General features: G+C 47.6%; 1 protein-coding gene across 1 annotated transcript in view; it reads right to left on the bottom strand.

The window, feature by feature from the left end:
- NUAK1 (NUAK family kinase 1) overlaps positions 1-11,872 on the bottom strand; it is a 47,818-nt gene extending 35,946 nt beyond the window's left edge. Inside the window, exon 1 of the mRNA XM_416310.8 lies at positions 11,536-11,872. Coding sequence (XP_416310.2) covers positions 11,536-11,817 — 282 coding nt within the window. The 5' untranslated portion in view covers positions 11,818-11,872. The remainder of the gene's footprint in view (positions 1-11,535) is intronic.
- Between the last annotated feature and the right edge of the window lie 5,820 nt (positions 11,873-17,692).

Genomic DNA, 17,692 nt, shown 5'->3' with positions numbered 1-17,692 from the left:
CACAGGCTGCATTCATCACTCACTTGCACTGCACCATTCGTGGCAGGGATCGATAGTGCTTCCCTGAAAGCAGAGCAATTTGAGCTCCCCCTTCACGCTAACGGCTTGCTCCAGCTTGCACTAATGTGCACGCCGCAGCTCACAGGTGCCAACATTTACTGTGCTGTTTAAACATCGTTCAGAGTTTTGCTGGGCAGATAAGAAGAATAACTTGGGTGTACAGTAAAACGAAGACAGAGCTATTTGTGCCAAACATTCAGTTTATGGCAATACTTCATAGGAATTATTCCCTGCAACAACTGAACTGTCATAATCTACAACTACGTCCCAGGCAGCCTCCCAGCTGAGCTCACTAAGGCTGCTGTCTGATGCGCTCTACATACAAACACCCAGCGCTTCCCAGATGTTCTCTATGTAAAACATTTGGTTTCAAACACGCAGCACTTCTTTCCAAAAAGCCATTACATTTGTTTAATGGACTCACACAGTTCAACTCAAATATCCTGGAGCAGACATTTGACTGCAACACTACTCTACAAGCCCCATCTGCAAAGAGAAAAAAGAAAGAAAAAGTAAATGAGAATGCTTTACATGATTTATTGCTGTCTTTATGATCAGCCAGTTCATAAAATACAAGCTCTGCTCTACAGACAATAACACAAATTGCTTTCAAGTGTATTGTTTAGCCCTCGCCTGTGTTAAACAAATATTTCAACTGAAACAAAGGGCCAAATTCTACTCTTCGATTTACAACAGTGTTAATGTAACCGAGAGCAGCGCTACACCCACGGACATCACAGGGGATGTGATTTTTTCTGTTTTATGCTCAAAGTGAGTGAGTAATGATATCCAATAATGATAACCAGTTACATTCACCACTGCAGAGTTTTCTCTACATCTGAGAAAGGCTGGAAGGAAGCTCAAGGACAGAATGAAATTCCTTTCCCCAATGAATTCCTCACAAGCAATACGCAACCCGCAGTGGAGAGTTTCATGGGTCCCGTTAGACTGCATGACTGCATTCACACAAGGAGATGCCAAACCAGATGAACTGGGAGAACACAGTCGCTTCACTGGGCTGAAAACTTGAAACCTATATGCAGAAAGACTGTTGGTGAAAAAGAGGACTGGTCCCTGGCCTAGATGTAAACGCTGCAGTCAACTGGCCTTGCTCCTCCCAGGTCTGAAGGACTTGCAGCATCCAGCAGTGACCAAGCACCAAGATACAATGGCCGGCAGGCTTTGGAAAATGGCACCGTCCTCCTGCAGCATGACTGCAGCCATGATGAGGGCCTTCGTTTACAAACTGCCTATCCAAATGAGGAGGGTGCAGAAGTAAAGGCCAGGCCCAGCCAAGCACTGAAGCTATGGTGCACCTCGGTTCTCTCCATGGATCTGCAGGAGACCTGCTGGGTGACCTTAGGGAAACCACTTCATGCCTTTGGTGCTCAAAGCAGCATGCTATACTTCTTCATATCACCCCATTTCAACACCTGAGGAAAGTAAACACTGCCTGTGCTTGGCAGAACTGCACCCACAGGGCACGGCTTGCATTGCTAGGCTGGCCCACCAACTCTTCCACCTGGCCCCAAAAGCTGGTACAACACCAAAGGGCAAATACTGACCCATTTCCTTACTGGAAAAAAAATGAGAGTGACTCTATATACTAAACAGAATAACTGTGAGGCTACAGCAGTTTGTGAGGTGCTTTGACAGCAGGGTGATGAGTGACAGGCAAAAGCCCTGCAACAAACAGAGATGAGAGAAAGGTCAACCGTATCAAAGGAAAAGTCAGCATAAAGGACACTGCATGACTCATGTAGAGAGATCTGGCTGAAAATGAGAGGGCAATACGGATGCCTCTCAACTGTATCCCTATGTAGGTCAGCTAAGCCCAAGCCAAATGTATCAGTATCAGAGCCAAGAGAATTACAAAAAATGGTAAGAAGTCAGGCTAAGCTCCCTCAAAAATCTAACCAAGAGTAAGGATCACAAGTCAAGTGTCAACTACAGACATCAGCCCAAGTATCCTGCTTATTAATGAATGCCAAGTACTTGTTTGCTCAGCAGCATTGCCTTCCAGCAGGCATTTCTGCAGGCTCTCTTGTGCAGCTCACCCGTACTCCAGGCTGTGCAGTGTTGGAGCACCCAACACCCAAAAGGCTGCACCCTCCTGCTCTCTCTCACCAAATACTTGCTTTTGCTGTGCTGAACCACCCGAGTAGGCCCCCCCTTGCCCCAGCCTCAGCTCAACACCCTACCAGCAGTGACCAGGTTGGGTCTGTGCAGTGCACAGTGGCAAAAAATAGCAAAGATATGGCAATCCAAGCTCATGAGCTGACCTGCAACAAATGATATACCATATTTTCCTGTTAAACCTGTGCAAGAGATTGACTTTCTTTTTTCGTATTGATGACAAGAAGATGCTGTTTCCTATGTCAAACATTTTTCTTTTCTTAAAAAAAAAGGGAAATTTGTTTAGTAGCAGAAGGTTCAAGGAGGTATTTTTATCCTGCCTTCATTGGTACCTCTTGTGATCAATACCACAAGCAGCACTCACACTCACTTTTTAAATAACGCCTGCCTCTCAAATAAAGGGAGATAGCATTCGGGGGTCTAACAAATTGTAACAGAGATGAAATGCCCTTTTGTGTACAGGAAATGTGGTATGGAGGCTTTGTGATTTCCATCTACAGCAGAGTCCCAATCTTTCTGATCTGTTCACGAGCAGCTAAATTTAGTCTCCAAGTCTGCAAGGGTATCTTTTCACAGGAACAACGAATTTTTATTTTATTATTTTTTAAGTCTAATATCCCTTAACTACTGTCTTTATTCCAAGGCAGTAGTGCTGAAACCCAAACACGCTGACTCAGCTCTCTGACACAGCGAGACATTAGCATAATTGCAAGCCCCTCAAGCAGCCAGACCTCAGAACAAAGACATTTGGCTCCTCCAGTGTTTCTGCTTAAGTCGTCCCATATGCCAGCAGCAGGGCCAGGGCAGCCGAGGGGTTCTGGGTTTAGCTGAGTTATCTCGGGCTTACCGAGATACAGAGGCAGTGGGGACAGAGTGGACTACAGAGCGTGCAGAGGGATGGTGAGAGCAGCTGGGATGAAGGTGAGGATCGTGAGAGCAGGGCGAAGAGGACAAGGAGAGGGCTGTGTTACTGGTGTGGCTGACATGAGCTGGGAACGGAGCGAGGGAGATGGGAAGTATCTCCCATACGGGAGGTATCTCACATACGGGGTGCTGGGGAGGCACCCCGAGACACACAGTTTGAGGACTGTACGTTAACCAGAGCAGCCTGCGCTGTCTTCTGAGTGAAGCTTCTGGCTTCGCTGCTAAGAGCTGCTGGAGTGGGTTCTGCAGTATTGATGTAATCGAAGGGAATTTGCCTGCACCTACAGCTGGCCAGAACTATTCTGAACACACCAGCCATGCCAACCACCCTTCACATAGCTGTTGTGCCGCTGCTGGCTTTTCTTCCTTTCTTTCTTTCTTTCCTTTTTTTTTTTTTTTATAAAATGAAAGGAAACACCCATTAAACTATTTTATTATATTCCGCCGTCTGCAAGAACAGAGCCTGACAAAAATCACACTTGAGCAAGATCCAGAGCTTGCCTCCAGCCGTGGACCAGTGACAGTTTTAAGGGCTGATGTCTTGTAAACCACCAAAGCTAGTAGCAAATCCCACCTGCCTTGGGAGAACTAAGACACTGACAGCATTAATGCTACGTATTCCTTTGACGGGGTTGGCTGATGGCATTTGGTTCCAAATACAAAAAAATACGAGAACATTCAAACAGCGTCAGAGCAATGGATGGCTACGATCTCACCCCCTCCACGCATCCCCCACTGCAGCACACAGCAAAGGTTACAGGAGGGCCCCCACATCTATGGAACATCTGGCATTTTTGGTGTGGGTCCAGGATGTTTGATCGGGATGGCCAGACACCGTCGGCTCATGGAATATCTCACCCAGCCCCCTGGTGTTCAGAGGTCTAGGTTCCTCTAATTTATACAATGTACCACGTTGCCTGTGAAGACATGGTGATAAATACATTCTGTTTAAAAGCAGATACTTCTCAAATCATAACTTGCAGATGCTCAAAGTCTTTCATGTGGGTAAGACAAATGAGAGCCATAGAGACTGATTTTGTAGCCAGGGAGTACAGGAAGCAACAGCAGGAGAACACTATTGAAAGCCTGGATACACTTATGGCTTTAATGAATTGGTCATCAAATATAACAGCACACATATGCAGTTTTACCTTGCTTTGTAGTTCGCTCCCCACCCCCAACTATTCCCCATATAGCTAGCAAAGTGGAAATTATTTCGGGTTTAGTTTATTAAGTGAACACACATGGTACCCACATCTGTTGGAAAATATTTGAGGGAAACACTGACAAATATCATTTGCATATTTAGTAAGAGACCTTTTCATCCGAGAGGTTTCCTCTGACATACCAGCTATGCCAAGCACACTGACCCACCACAGCTCATAACAAAAGTATTTTCTATAAAATACTCCTGGGCAATTTAGGAACAAATCCTTAGGCAGGAGGCAAGCAAGAGAGGAGAGCAATACTCTGCAGGCTGGAGATCCCCACACTAACACACACATCGCAATAGCACACAAACCAAAGGTGAGGTTCAGGTTGGACGTTAGGAAAAATTTATTCTCAGAAAGAGTGCTGATGCATTGGAACGGGCTGCCCAGGGAGGTGATACAGTCACTGTCCCTGGAGGTGTTCAAGAAATGGGGAGGTGTAGCGCTGAGAGACATGGTTAGTGGGCATGGTGGGGATGGGCTGCTGGTTGGACCAGGTGATCTTACAGGTCTTTTCCAACCTTAATGATACTATGGAAACAGTACAGAGCTGGGATATGGCAGCAGCCTCAACCACTGCACACTGTGGGGAGCTCCCATCCCACCTCAAGCCCCAAGGCACTTCTTCAGGGGTACTGACTGGTGCCACAGCAGAAGATGCGTTTGATCTCACTTTGTATAGGTACTGTTGTCATAGAAGACAACAGTAAAGAGAACAGCAGTGTCCTCCTGCATGGAACACAGCTCTGAAGAAAGGAGATTTGGCATCAGCATGCAGGTTCACTCAGACAGAGGGGTAGCTAAGCATGGTACAGGAGCCTGAGACCTAAACCAGGAAAATACCAAAAATCAAAGCCACAGTGACAGCCAATCCCTGGCATACGGATGATGGAATTGTGTCCCATACACTCTGCATTAGTATGGCTTTACACACACTGATGTCTCTGTGCTCAAGACTGATATACCTACAACAGTTTTCTTCCTTGGCACTGATGTGGCCACCACGTGCCCCCTCCTGATTCCTCTGGCCAGCAGAGGAATTTCTCCCTAGTTATTTATTTACCAGACAAAACACAGACTAACTACGATTACAGTTCTGCAAAGAATAAACAATTGCTCACAAGAACTCCACATTCCACACGGTTTTATTCAACATGTATGACCCCAAACTACAATATATACAATAATTGCCTCCACATGGCAAATCCACATTGTGGTTCTTAAAAAATAATAGTAATTTTTAAAACACATGCCACCAAAAAACGCAGTATATTTTATCCATATCTAATGAAAGGCTTTGTACAAGCCATTGCCATTCTGCAGCATATGGTGCTTTGAAATCATCTGCAATAACGCTTAGGCATTTTACAGTGTTTCAAGCTAAAGGCTGCATTATAAACATGGACTCAAATTCTGTTGCGAATTTCACAACAGAATTTGGTTAGTGGGATCACAATAGGCTAAAAATGTGCGCCAGTAGTTAACTTGAGTAGTATCCCTCCCCAGTGGGATACAATGGCACAGGAAAGCTAATTGACCTGACCAAAGCTGTGCAACCTAGCGAGAAGGAAAGAAAGAAATAGCAACAGTTTCTTGTAACTTGGTAATTCATTCACCTGCAAGGCAGCCCAAAATCTTCCAAGGAATGTCACTGGATGCCCAAAGAACACACTGTTCTTTCATTTAGTAACAGATTCGACAAAGTAATGTTGACCTTATTGGCTGGTCAGACTTCTCACTGAACTCCTCTGAACAAATCTGCTACTGCAGCAAGGGCTGGAGGTGCCTTCCACAGCCTGCATGCTGTGGTCAGTTGCTTCCCTTTGCAGCCCTTCACATTCAAGTTGTCTTTGACATTTCAGTTACACAAGCGTTTATGTAAAGACTGCAGTCACTTCATACAACTAGGTGGTAGTTCCTATTGTGAGAAGCCTACAGCATCCACAGTAAATCACATTAGATTAAATTTGGTGGGTTTGGGGGTTTTGTTTTTCCTTTTTAATCGTTCTCAGAACACAGATAATACCTAAGGGTGGAACAAGTAAATTAACAACAAAACCATTTGCAAGCCTTTTTACTGCCTATATACTCTTTACAATTTGCATTCATTCCAGATCTAGAATTTCCATGCTTTGGTACAGTTTCTTACATATAATTTTTGTTTGTTTACCGGGGTTTCATTAGCATGCCTTCAGCACCATGAAACCACGTCCAGATTTGGTCACATTCTGAGTCCCTGGCAGCACACATTTTGCACACCTTCAAGAAAGAAGAAAACCATGAGGTTCTGGCTCGGGGTTTTGCAAGGAGCCCCCCTCGCAGCAAGCACAGAGTGGCTGGAGCAGTGCCTGCAGCAGGCTGCACACATCCCGCTGGCAGCTCCCAGCTCCAGAGCAGTGAGCACGGCTGCACTCTCAGCACGGGTCACGACGCTGGCATGCAGAACAAAGCGAGAGGCAGCAGCAAGCGAGTGCAAAAGGGTCGGGAGTGGAGGCTGACACCAAATGTCACACTGGGACAAAAGACTGGGGCAGCCCAGAAGGAAGGCGCAAGGCAGCTCTGCAGGAGGAGGCTGTCATCTGTAGGGCCTTGATGTCACATACTCTGTATGGCTGGAAAAAATCAGGTGTTAGGCTGTACACTCGAGGCTAGCTGATATTTCTGATGGTTTTGGCTTTAATCTGTAAGTTTTTCTTTCTCATGGATAAAACGGGGTAGTGATACAAGCCATTGTTACTATTATCCAAGTGTATTATCATAGCTGTAGAAGCCACATGCATGAATCAGGATCCTGCTGTGCAAAGTACTGTACGAGCACTTCACATCGCAGCAGTGTTGTGTAGATACTTCCACCAGTATCTGCAATAAAGGAAGATATCTTAATAAGAACCACAAAGAATCTAAAAAAAATAATAATAAATAGCTCTGCCTCAGATCTGGACGTGATTCTGTAGAAGATGAGCACTGAAGGATTGAGATAAAATCAGCATGAGGTAGTGACCCATGTGCTGAATGAAGCAGGAGTGCTCAGGATAAAATGGAAGTACACCATGTCATGATAAAGATAGCATGATAATTCACATGCATAGGAGGGAAGAGGGGAGTACTTGCATTTTCTGTTTGTGGAATACTTGATGTTAACGTAGGCGTTTTATTAATTGGATAAGTCCAGATCTTGAAAGACACCCGAATCTTTTTAGCTCCTTGTATGGAAGATTTGCTGAGAAAACAAAGGGAATGTGTCCAAGCAGTCAGTGAGGAGCCACTGAACCGGAGCACTGAGAGCTAACTGGGCCCAGGGTCCTGGCTGGGCTGCCTGAGGGCAGCAGACAGCCGCTGTCCTCCTCACAGTATCAGCAAAACAGGAGAGAGAACTGGGACAAACGTCCTGCCTGGCTTTCACCAGCCCTAGTGACCCATAAGCATGCTTCTACCTTGGTATTTGGAACGCTTAAAAGCCTCACTGCCAACAGGCAGATGGCTGTGCAACATGCAAGGTCTTAATTACTGACATTGTAGGGCCGTTGCTGGTGCTCACATTCTCTTTTTACAGTAATACAGAGAAATACAATCAGCAAAGCAGAGGTCTTCCTTTTACGTAATCTGCTCTTGTTTTGGGGTTTCAAAACCCTGCGTGACTCTCCACAATCTCCACAGAGCACAGCTGTTTCAAAGCAAAGATCTTCACTCCCACTGCAACTGAACCTGTTTCTGTTGATCTAAAATGTAGGGTTTTTACAAGCTTTTAATTTGGAAACCAATACAGCGTGGCAGCATCCTTTTACCTGCACTTCCTTGCGAAAGAAACAGCACACGCAACTAACGGGAACCCGCCTGCACAAGTATGTGCTGCACGCCTGCTCTTTGTGCCAAGTGCAGCCTGTCATCAATTCCCCACATAACTGGCGTGCTGGAGGAAGGCTGGAGAAGAATACTGCTTCCTCCACCTGCTGGCGAGGAGGAAAAATAGAGGTCCTGACTGAGCAGAAGGGAGAGACGAGGCTCCTGCAGCTGCTCCCCAAGCGGGAGGACAGGGAGAGAAGCTCCCGGCTCTTGCAAAGGGGAAAATCAGGCCTGCGGCTAGGAGGCAGCCAGCAGGAAGGGCAGGGAAGCCCTCATGCGAGGGTGTAAGGAACAACGAGCAATGCATGAGAGCTGCAGAACCAGGCAGAGGAACAAACACCTGCCCACCCTGCAAGGAACCATCCAGCCACCAAGGACCGAGCGCCTCGGCCTTCCCCTGGTACCACACACAGGCCGGGCCGGAGGTGGTCGGCACACAGCTTATCTAATGCTGACATAAGTGTAGCTGGGGACTTCTTAGCTAACACATACTGACTATATGACATGAACCAAAGCTCGGTTCTTTGCTCCAGCATGTGCAAGATGACAAGTGGAGAAAACACCCACAGAAACGTCAACGTGAGTGTTACTTCGCAGGCCCGCGATATCATCTCTTCATCATTACACTCACTAACAGGTGCATTAATTTCAAATACTTTAAGTTACACTGCGTATGCTGAGAGAGTAGTAATGAAGGAAATCTTGCTGGGAAAATTGGGCAGCCCATACGTCACGCAGCGGGCATTATTTAACGGCCTGCAGTCACTGTGGTAACCCGTACACAAATTCACCTAAGTTGTTTCCAATAACAAACTACACGCATCACACAAGCTACCCTGGAGCTTTATGGCAGGAAACCTTACGATCACGTTTCACTGAGCTAAGAGGAAAGACAAGGAAACTACAGCAACCTGAATAAACCTGTAGCCTGTTAGCAACTGCCAAATGCTACTTTCATTCTAGTCAACAGAAACCCTCCTAGGGCAGGAGACCAGAGATGTACACACCTCAGACTGAGTGTCTTTACACCTTGTTTTTACTTCATTAACTCAAACTTGCCAATTTCTGCTTCACTCATGAGCTGCTTACTGTTGCCGTTTGGATGACAACAAATCCAGTGTTCGTGTTTTACATTAAAAGCATGGCTAATCAAGCAGATATCTTCACGAAATGCCACAGAGTGAAAGAGGTTTCTAAAGGATGGAAGAAGCAGATAGGCCAAACAGGAGAAGAGCCCAGTGCGGACAGCTGGCTGTGGACGCAGTGTGACTTCCAAGGTCCAGCCTTGCAATCTGTTACCACACAGCCTCAAATACCTGCTAACCGCTGAGTAAAGAAAAGATGATTAGCTAAACCAGCAGCAGAATAGGAAGCAAACAGAGCAGACCAGAGCGACCTTGGGACTTGGCTACCTGGCTGCTGGTTGTCAGACAATTTGCATGGGAGGCAGTGCCAGGAACAGATCGCGCTCTCTCCTGCATCCCCTGCTGGACGCTTGGCCACAGCCAGGCCAACTGTTTGGCCTGCTGCACGTGCTGGATGTGACAAGGACATGGGAGAGGGATAGGAAGAGAGGCGGGGAACTGGAGGGAAGCACCGTGCCTCTCTGAGCAGCCACCCCTGCATTGAGAGCCACCAGACAGTTGGGGAGACCCTCAGAAAGCAAGAAGCGGGCTTTCTGTTCATTTGGACTGGACTCCTGGCAGCTCGCTTTTATTCTGTGCACAGACAAAACGTGGGTATTTTACATACGCTCACAGATGTTAAGTTCAAACACTCCACGCTGCACCACAACTTGCCTCTAGACTAGTTAATAATTATGAAGTGCCACACGCCGAGGTTTATGTTACCGCAGTATAAAACTAACACCCCTGCAAGGATTTGTTTAGCTTCTACATACCAGCTGCTAGAGCCCGTGTAACAGTTTTACTGCACTTGAGATCACACAGGTATTTTGATTTTCACTCTCCATCTTGAGATGGCATCAACTATATAAATATAAAGCTCAGCCCATATTACTGAGTATCCCGAGCTGCTGGTAGAGCAGAAGTGTATGACAGATGCAAGCAGCAGAAGGACCAGGTGTGCTGTTAATGTGGATATGCATCTTTGCTACATCCTTTCCTCAGAGAGGTCCTTCCCAAATCCAAATCTCAATTACAGTACAATCCACTTTTTCTCTTGTTGATCATCCAAGAGTTTTAAAGAGGCATCTTCAATGTATTCTCTTATTTACTGTATCGTGTATGCAACTCCAAAATTACCTTCTTACTAAATAATAGTAAATAATACAGCCTAAATAATATAGCCCTAGAGCTTTTGTTAGCCTGAAACTGTGAGACGGCCAAAACAGCAAACTTTAAAAACCCTACACTTGAAGTGAGCATGTGCAGAGATGTCCATCTCTGGTTTCTCTTCAGCCAGCCTCCAAATGAGCTAATAAACTGAAAGCATACATGATCTGACTCCACAGCTTGGCTGAAACCTCAGTTTCACTGTCGGCACAAAGATATTTGGTTGCAAAGTAAATGTCTCTTATTAAAGCCAGCGCATCTACAATTTCTTTTGCTGCTTTACAGTTGCCTCTGCCTCTGGGTGCGTGCTGAGCTCACAGACAAGCGAAACGGGAAGATAAATGAAACAAAACCTGTAGTGTCACTGGGGAGATGCCTCGCTTTTTAGATGAAGCCTGGCGAAAACTCGATTAGCCTCCTTCACATAAAGTGCTGGGCTAAGACCTCTTTGGAAAAGCATCCATTTCTCCGGGCAGCCAATGCCCGCTTCTCGCTCGCCGGTCCTCCGAGACCGAGAATGACACGAACTCTGCCTAAGGCGTGCGCTTCTCCAGCCGCACTTCTGTGCTCCGGTACCGGCGGGGACGCGCCGAGTTCGGGCAGGACAGCCGCGGGGCTCGAGCACCGGCGCTGCCGAGCGGTGACACGGCTCGGGGAAGCCAATGGGGCTGCGGGTTTTTTTTAGGTGTCAGCAACGTTCAGGTCACAAAAGCGTGACCGAATGACGGCGTTTGGAGCTGCAGAAGCGATGCCTGCCATTCTGACAGCGCTTTGTAAGCGGTGTCGGCTGGCTGGGGAACGTGACAGGTTTCCAGTTGGGAAAGAATAACTATCCGCGGGAGACCCGCGTGTCAGAGTCAAACAAGCACAGCAAGCCACCCTTTTTTTTTTTTTTCCCCAACAACATCATTTCGAAACGTACCGACGAGCTACCACCCACCCCACCCCCAAAGAAGGGGAGCTCCTGCGTAGGACCGCGCTGCGCGGAGCCCCGCGGACCCGACCGGCGCTGTGAGGAACGCCGAGCGGCGGAAACCCGGGGCAGCCCCTCCGCCCGCCTCACTCACCACTCTGCCGGAGAACCGCTCGATGGCCCGCTTGACTTTGCCGTAGGTGCCTTTGCCCAAGGTCTCCTGCAGCTCGTAGCGATGCTTCAGGTTGTGCTTGTGGTGATGCCGCTTCACCCCCTGCTGCTTCCTCGGCCCCGCCGCCGTCGCCGCTACCCCCGGGGACGCAGCCTCCCCGAGCGGCTCCTCCATGGCCGCTGCCGCCGCCTCGCCGCCGGAGGAGCAGCGGGGCTGCGCGGGGCTGCTGCTGCTGCCGCAGGCGGCCGCCTCGGCGCCCTCCATGCCCGGCGGCGGCGGGCGCTGGTGTGAGCGCCCCGCCGGCCTCGCAGCCTCTGCCTCCGCCCCGCGCCCGCGCCGGCACCATGGGGCGCGGCGGGGCGGGGCGGTGGCGCCCCGACATCCCCTCCCCTTCCCCGCCGGCCCCTCCGCCCCGCCCGTCCCGGCCGCACCGCCCCCTCGGCGGAGAGAAGGCGGGGAGAGAGTCGTGTCCCCCCGCGCCGTGGGTAGAGGCTGCGTTGGCGGGGCCGGGGGTGTGAGGGAGCTCCGCGGTGGGCCGAGGGCACCTGCGGAGCGGTTGTGCGGCCACGGGGTGTGTGGAGAGGCCCAGGCGAAGCCGTGCCAAATTTGGGTCTGGAAAGAGTATTTTTTTTTCCAGAAAACACTTTAATTTTCCCCAGTAGCTGAACGGGCGACGGTTTCCTGTAGGGTTTCCATGTAACTGGAACGCACAGACAAACACGGGCACACCCAGCCCCTGCCTGGCAGGGCCCACGTTGTCAGGGCTGCCAGGGCTGTTTGCTGTATGGAGCCCACTGTGCCCCAGTGCTGCTGTGGTGCCCGTTCAGGCAGTGCAGTGTCGCAGACACAGGCTGAGCAGGCTTTCATGTCAATCCTTGGAAACCCTGAAATCATAGCATTGTTTGAGTTGGAAGGGACCCTTACAGGCCATCTAATCCAACTCCCTGTTGTAATAAGCAGGGACACCCACAGCTAGATCGGGTGCTCAGAGAGCCCCTCCAGCTCTCTTAAGTGTCTTTAGGAATGGAACATCCACCGCCTCTCTGGGCAACTTGTGCCAGTGCCATACTGCACTTATTGTAAAAGTCTTCCTTACATCCAGCCTAAATTTCCCCTCTTTTTGTTTGAAAGCATTTCCCCTTGTCCTATCACAACAGACTCTGCTGAAGTGTCTGTCCCCTTCTTTCTTACAGCCTCCCTTTAGATACTGAAAGGCCGCTTTCAGGTCTCCCTGCAGCCTTCTCTTCTCCAGGCTGAACAGCCCCAGCTCTCTCAGCCTGTCCTCATAGGAGAGGTGTTCCGTTCCATGGACCATTTTTGTGGTCGTCTGGATGCACTCCAACAGGTCCATGTCTCTTCTGTAGTGAGGACTCCACATCTGGACGCAGCACTCCAGGTGAGGTCTCACCAGCACGGAGCAGAGGGGCAGGATCACCTCCCTTGACCTGCTGGCGGCATTTCCCTTGATGCAGTCCAAGATGCAGTTGGCTTTCTGGGCTGCAAGGACACACTGCTGGCTCATGTCCAGCTTCCCATCCATCAGTACCCCCGTAACACCATAATGCCCACCAGTACCCTTGTCATGCCTCCCACGCTTGGTTCTAGATCGTTGAAATGCAGCACCCCCCACAGACTGCACTGCAAACTGTCTGATCCAAAGCAGAAAGGGCAAGAGAAGCCTGCTTCTCTGTTCCCATACAGAAAGGGAACTGTGTCCTCCTGGAGCCCCTTCCTTTACTTTAGTCGTGGAAAGGATGAAATCCTGTCAGAGAGCTGGCAGCACAGAATGGTGCCCTTATCTGCCACAGCGAGTGACAAACTGTCTTGGCGCATGTTCACCTCAACACAACTTCTCTTAAATAGATTAAATCTGAGTCTCAATCTCACCAAAGTGCCAAGGGTGCCTCAGTCTGTCCAGATGACCGCAGCGAAGTGCCTGGTGATTTTGTGCACCCAGTCCTGCCTGGGTCCTGCAGCACCTGAGGGAGCCTGGGAGCTCCCTCTAGGCTGAGCTTGGTATAGCCTCCTCTGCAGCTCTTGGATAATCCCAGAGATTAAAATACATTTCATTATGTTGCATGCGTGAGTATTGTTAATATTCCTGAGAATATTCTCTTTTAACTGCTTGGAGACCTACAGCACCAGTTCCACAAGGAAGTCTGTCATGAGAATCGTTGCTGTATACTGTGATTGATATAAGGCGTAATAAAATAGCAGAAGCTCCAAAATGAAAAATGCCATTTTTATAATAGCACAAGCACAGGTACTCCGTAGCATGCAAATGTGATGGTTCCTTTCAAATCTCCACACTCGCCAATGTGAAGCCGGAGGGCATTAAGCAAATTAAGTGTATAAATTAAAACTGGGCACAGGAGTCTTTCTGTGCTCTCATGGAATAATGGGAATGGAAAATAAGGATAAATAGAGAAGTGTACCTAAGATGAAGTGTATTGCTGATACGTGGAAATATTTCCTTTGCAGTTGTAACATCTTGTCAGCTTTGCAATCTGTATTGTCATTACAGGGATAAAAATCACGAGAGCAAACAGTCGAGCAGTACCCTTTGCAATGTCTATAAGAATACCAAGAAGTAAAAACCACAGAAGAAAGGAGAGGCGATGTTAGAATGGAGGTGGACAGTCTTAAATATGGCTTTTTCAAGATATTTTGCATCACTCTAGCCATTCTGTGTCACTGTAGGAAATGCAGTGTCTCCTTGTTTCTGCACTGAACAGTTGGTGAGGATTTCAGTGCTCTGAGTCTGCAGACACCACCAGGGAATTCTTTATTTCTGACACTGTTATTTTATGTAAATGCTTTTCTTTATTCACAGAAGGAATTATCCTCCCATTGAAACCAGTAGAGCTCTGCTAACCAGCTTCAAAGGAAATAGGATTAGGCTTTAATTTGCAAAATAGTATTGGAGGATATGTTGTACCAAGTCCAAACTATATCAGCAATCACAATAACAACAGTAAAACCATTCATTTCAGTGGGCTTATCTTCCTTAAGTCAGTGTGAATTGGAGAAAAATCATAAGATGGCAACATGTCAGCAATAAAAGTTTATCATAAAACTCAGTACATTTTTAGGATTAATTTTTGCTGTGAACTTTCAAGCAGCACAATTTCTTTGGTATCTGACATTGAGACACCCTTGTCGTTCCGTTTTCTCAAGCAAAGTGCAGCTTGCTGGACCAAGCTAAAGTGCTCAGCACTGTTCAGCCTTCAAATCTAAGATTGTGAAACTGCAAATATTTGGGAGATGCTGGCAGGCAAATCCAGAGGACATTCTCTCAACTGAACTTTCTCCTCTCTATGAGCTCACACTGATAGGGAGCTTTTTGGCCGGATGAAGTGAAAGCAAGCTAATGGGCTCCGCTCAATGATAGGGATTATCCTGTAGAAGGAGATGTGGCTGGCATCCATCTGCTTCCTGCAGCAGGTATCTGCATATTATCTGCCCTGCCAGATCACATCCAACCCTCGCGTGCTTTATGGAAATTACAGCAGTCACGCCAGTTCAGGATTAAGGCTGTAACGCTCATTTTCTCTGTAGTGATCCCTGTAAATCTTTACCTTGGCAAGTAGTGGCCTTTTGAGGTGTAGCTCAACCAGGCAGTTATGCATCCGTAACATTACATCTTCTAAAATTCCATTTAGAAGCCTCAACCTTTCTTCAGTAGATATAACCAAGAATTTAGGCAATGAGTATATCATCATCTTTTCCTTCACGATCATTGTTTTTTCTGCTAGTTGGTGTGAGGCACAGAGGATACTGGACTTACATCTCCAGGTCTGAAACTCATTTACATATTTACATATGCATGTATGTGCCTGCGTGCTTATGTCACACACACATACCGGATTTTAATCCATTTCATATCTGCTTTTCCATACTCAGCCACTACGCACAGTCCCCGAAGACTTTGCAGAGCCTACAGTGGGGCACTCGGTGTGGCTGACCAATGGGGAGAAGGTACCCAAAATTGACCAGTGAGAAAGCTAAAATGTAGGTGCTGGGGCCCAGTGTTTCTCCTACTGCAGCATACAGGATTTCCTGAGGGATTAAGTGCATGCATTTCCTTCTTCTGTTGCTTTCGTATTTCTCTTTCAGCTTAGATACTCCTTCAGTAAAGCTCTGTGATGGTATAAGTGTTTATTGTGTTATTTACATATTACTTCTGTTAAATAAATGGTAAAGGCTTCCCTTCCACCCCCTGAACATAAATCCTTTCAGCATTAAAGTCCACCCACATCAGCGGGCTGTTATAAGGAAGTCCAACATTACAGCTTTTAGCACTGTTGGCAGGAAGGTGGGCTGGGGTTGCTGGATTGCACATGTCACCAATGAAAAGTGCAAAAAAAAGAAGTGACAAAAGTCACTAAGTCACTCAACAGCATGCTGCCCTCCTCTCATCACTTCCCCTCCTTGCCCTCGGTTGCCTCCCTTCCGCCACAGCTGGGTTTTTTTTTGCCTATTCTTTGAGAAATAAGCTGGCTGCGTCACCTCAACCATCAGCACATCAGGCCACGTGTGCACTGCTGGATCTCAGCTAGGGTCATTGTGCCCGCAGCCTGATCTTGCATGTGGGATGACATCAGCATCTCTTACAGCACATGGATTCTCCAAAGCATCACCATAAGCAGTTTTCCCCCCAGAATCATTTCACAGTGCTTCTTTCACCAACCTCCCCAAAGCAGCAGTGCGGGCGGTGAAGCGAGTAAACCATCTCAGCCTTGCTTGTCAGTACTGCAACCCCAAGCTCAGACCACAGCGGTGCCTGTGGGTTGTGGCGGAAAAGGGTGGAGACGTGTGGCCAGGAGGCAGCTGAAGCGGTGAAGGGGGAAGCAGTAACCAAAATGCAACCGAGGCACTCCTCAACTTGAGGGCATCCTGCAACCGGTCCCCAGCCCACGCCATTGGAGCCTTCACCCAGAGACATTTGTACAGGAACATAATGGAGAGCCATGAACTTTTGCCGTTTTGACCTCTTCGTCCTGGATGACTCATGGATGAGATGGGGCAGATACATCCCTCCAGGACTTTGGGATTTCCTGCCCCGTCTGATCGCCACCCGGCAGATCCTACGAGGAGCGGCGTTTTAGCTTCAGATGTGGCTTCTGTGTGGTGTTCGTTGCTCTGTGCCTGCGATGAGGAAAACCAAATGCATGTTTTGCACAAGATGTTTGTTCTGATGTTGAGGTCTGTGGGTCTGTGTCTGGATTGTAGATCTTTTCACACTTCTTAGACACACAAATGGTTTTCTTGGAAACGCAAGGGTAAGGCTATTCTAACAATGTGGGAAGTAAAAATAGATAGATTTCTTTTTCTCTATCAAATGTATATATATATTTTAGATTGAAGAAGCTTAAGCATAAGATGTTACGCTAAATGCAGCATCAATCAGTTTTTGGATGATAGTGCCTTCGGATGCACTCATCCAAATAAGCTTTCCCAAAGACTGGGATAATGGCAGCAAATGCCCTGTTGCTGAAAATCAACCCCACAGCACCTAAACTACATCGTCTGCTGTGTTATGGTGGATGCATACCATGCCTTCAGAAAGAACAGCATCCGTTGTATTGAGTTGATAACGCATATCGCTTTCCGGTTCATGTGTGTGCCTTCCCCAGGCACAGCCTTTCCTCCTCCTTGGGGTGTTTCAGATGGCAGCACAGAACTGCTCCCCTCACCACCATCTCCATGCTAGGAACTCCAAGAAACCACCTCCCTGTCCTTTCGTTCCTCAAAATTCCCACTGAAATACTGGAATTCAGCACCGGGCCTGCATCATGGCTGCCCTTCGTAGCTGTAATTCTGCCCACGTTTTTTTCTTCACTGATAATTATTTTGTTAAAGTCGAGACAATACTAAATTAGAAAATACACTCAGCACAGGGGCTGCCAGCTTCCTTTGGTTTTATTTTGTTTACTTTTCATTTGTCTGCAGCCGTTTCCTGGCTTTGGAGAACAGTGTTGTCTATGACTTGTAAATAAAATTATGTCAAATAATAAAGGCCATTAATGGCAGCCCAATCATTTTATGGTAAGCAATTAGAAAGATGAAAACAGAATGTTACAACTTTAGGACGTGTACCAATGATACAACACGATTTCCACAGGAAAGGACATACCCA

Source organism: Gallus gallus, chromosome 1 (assembly GCF_016699485.2).
Source record: "Gallus gallus isolate bGalGal1 chromosome 1, bGalGal1.mat.broiler.GRCg7b, whole genome shotgun sequence".
NCBI lineage: Eukaryota > Metazoa > Chordata > Aves > Galliformes > Phasianidae > Gallus > Gallus gallus.
This window is presented reverse-complemented; position numbering and strand designations above follow the sequence as displayed.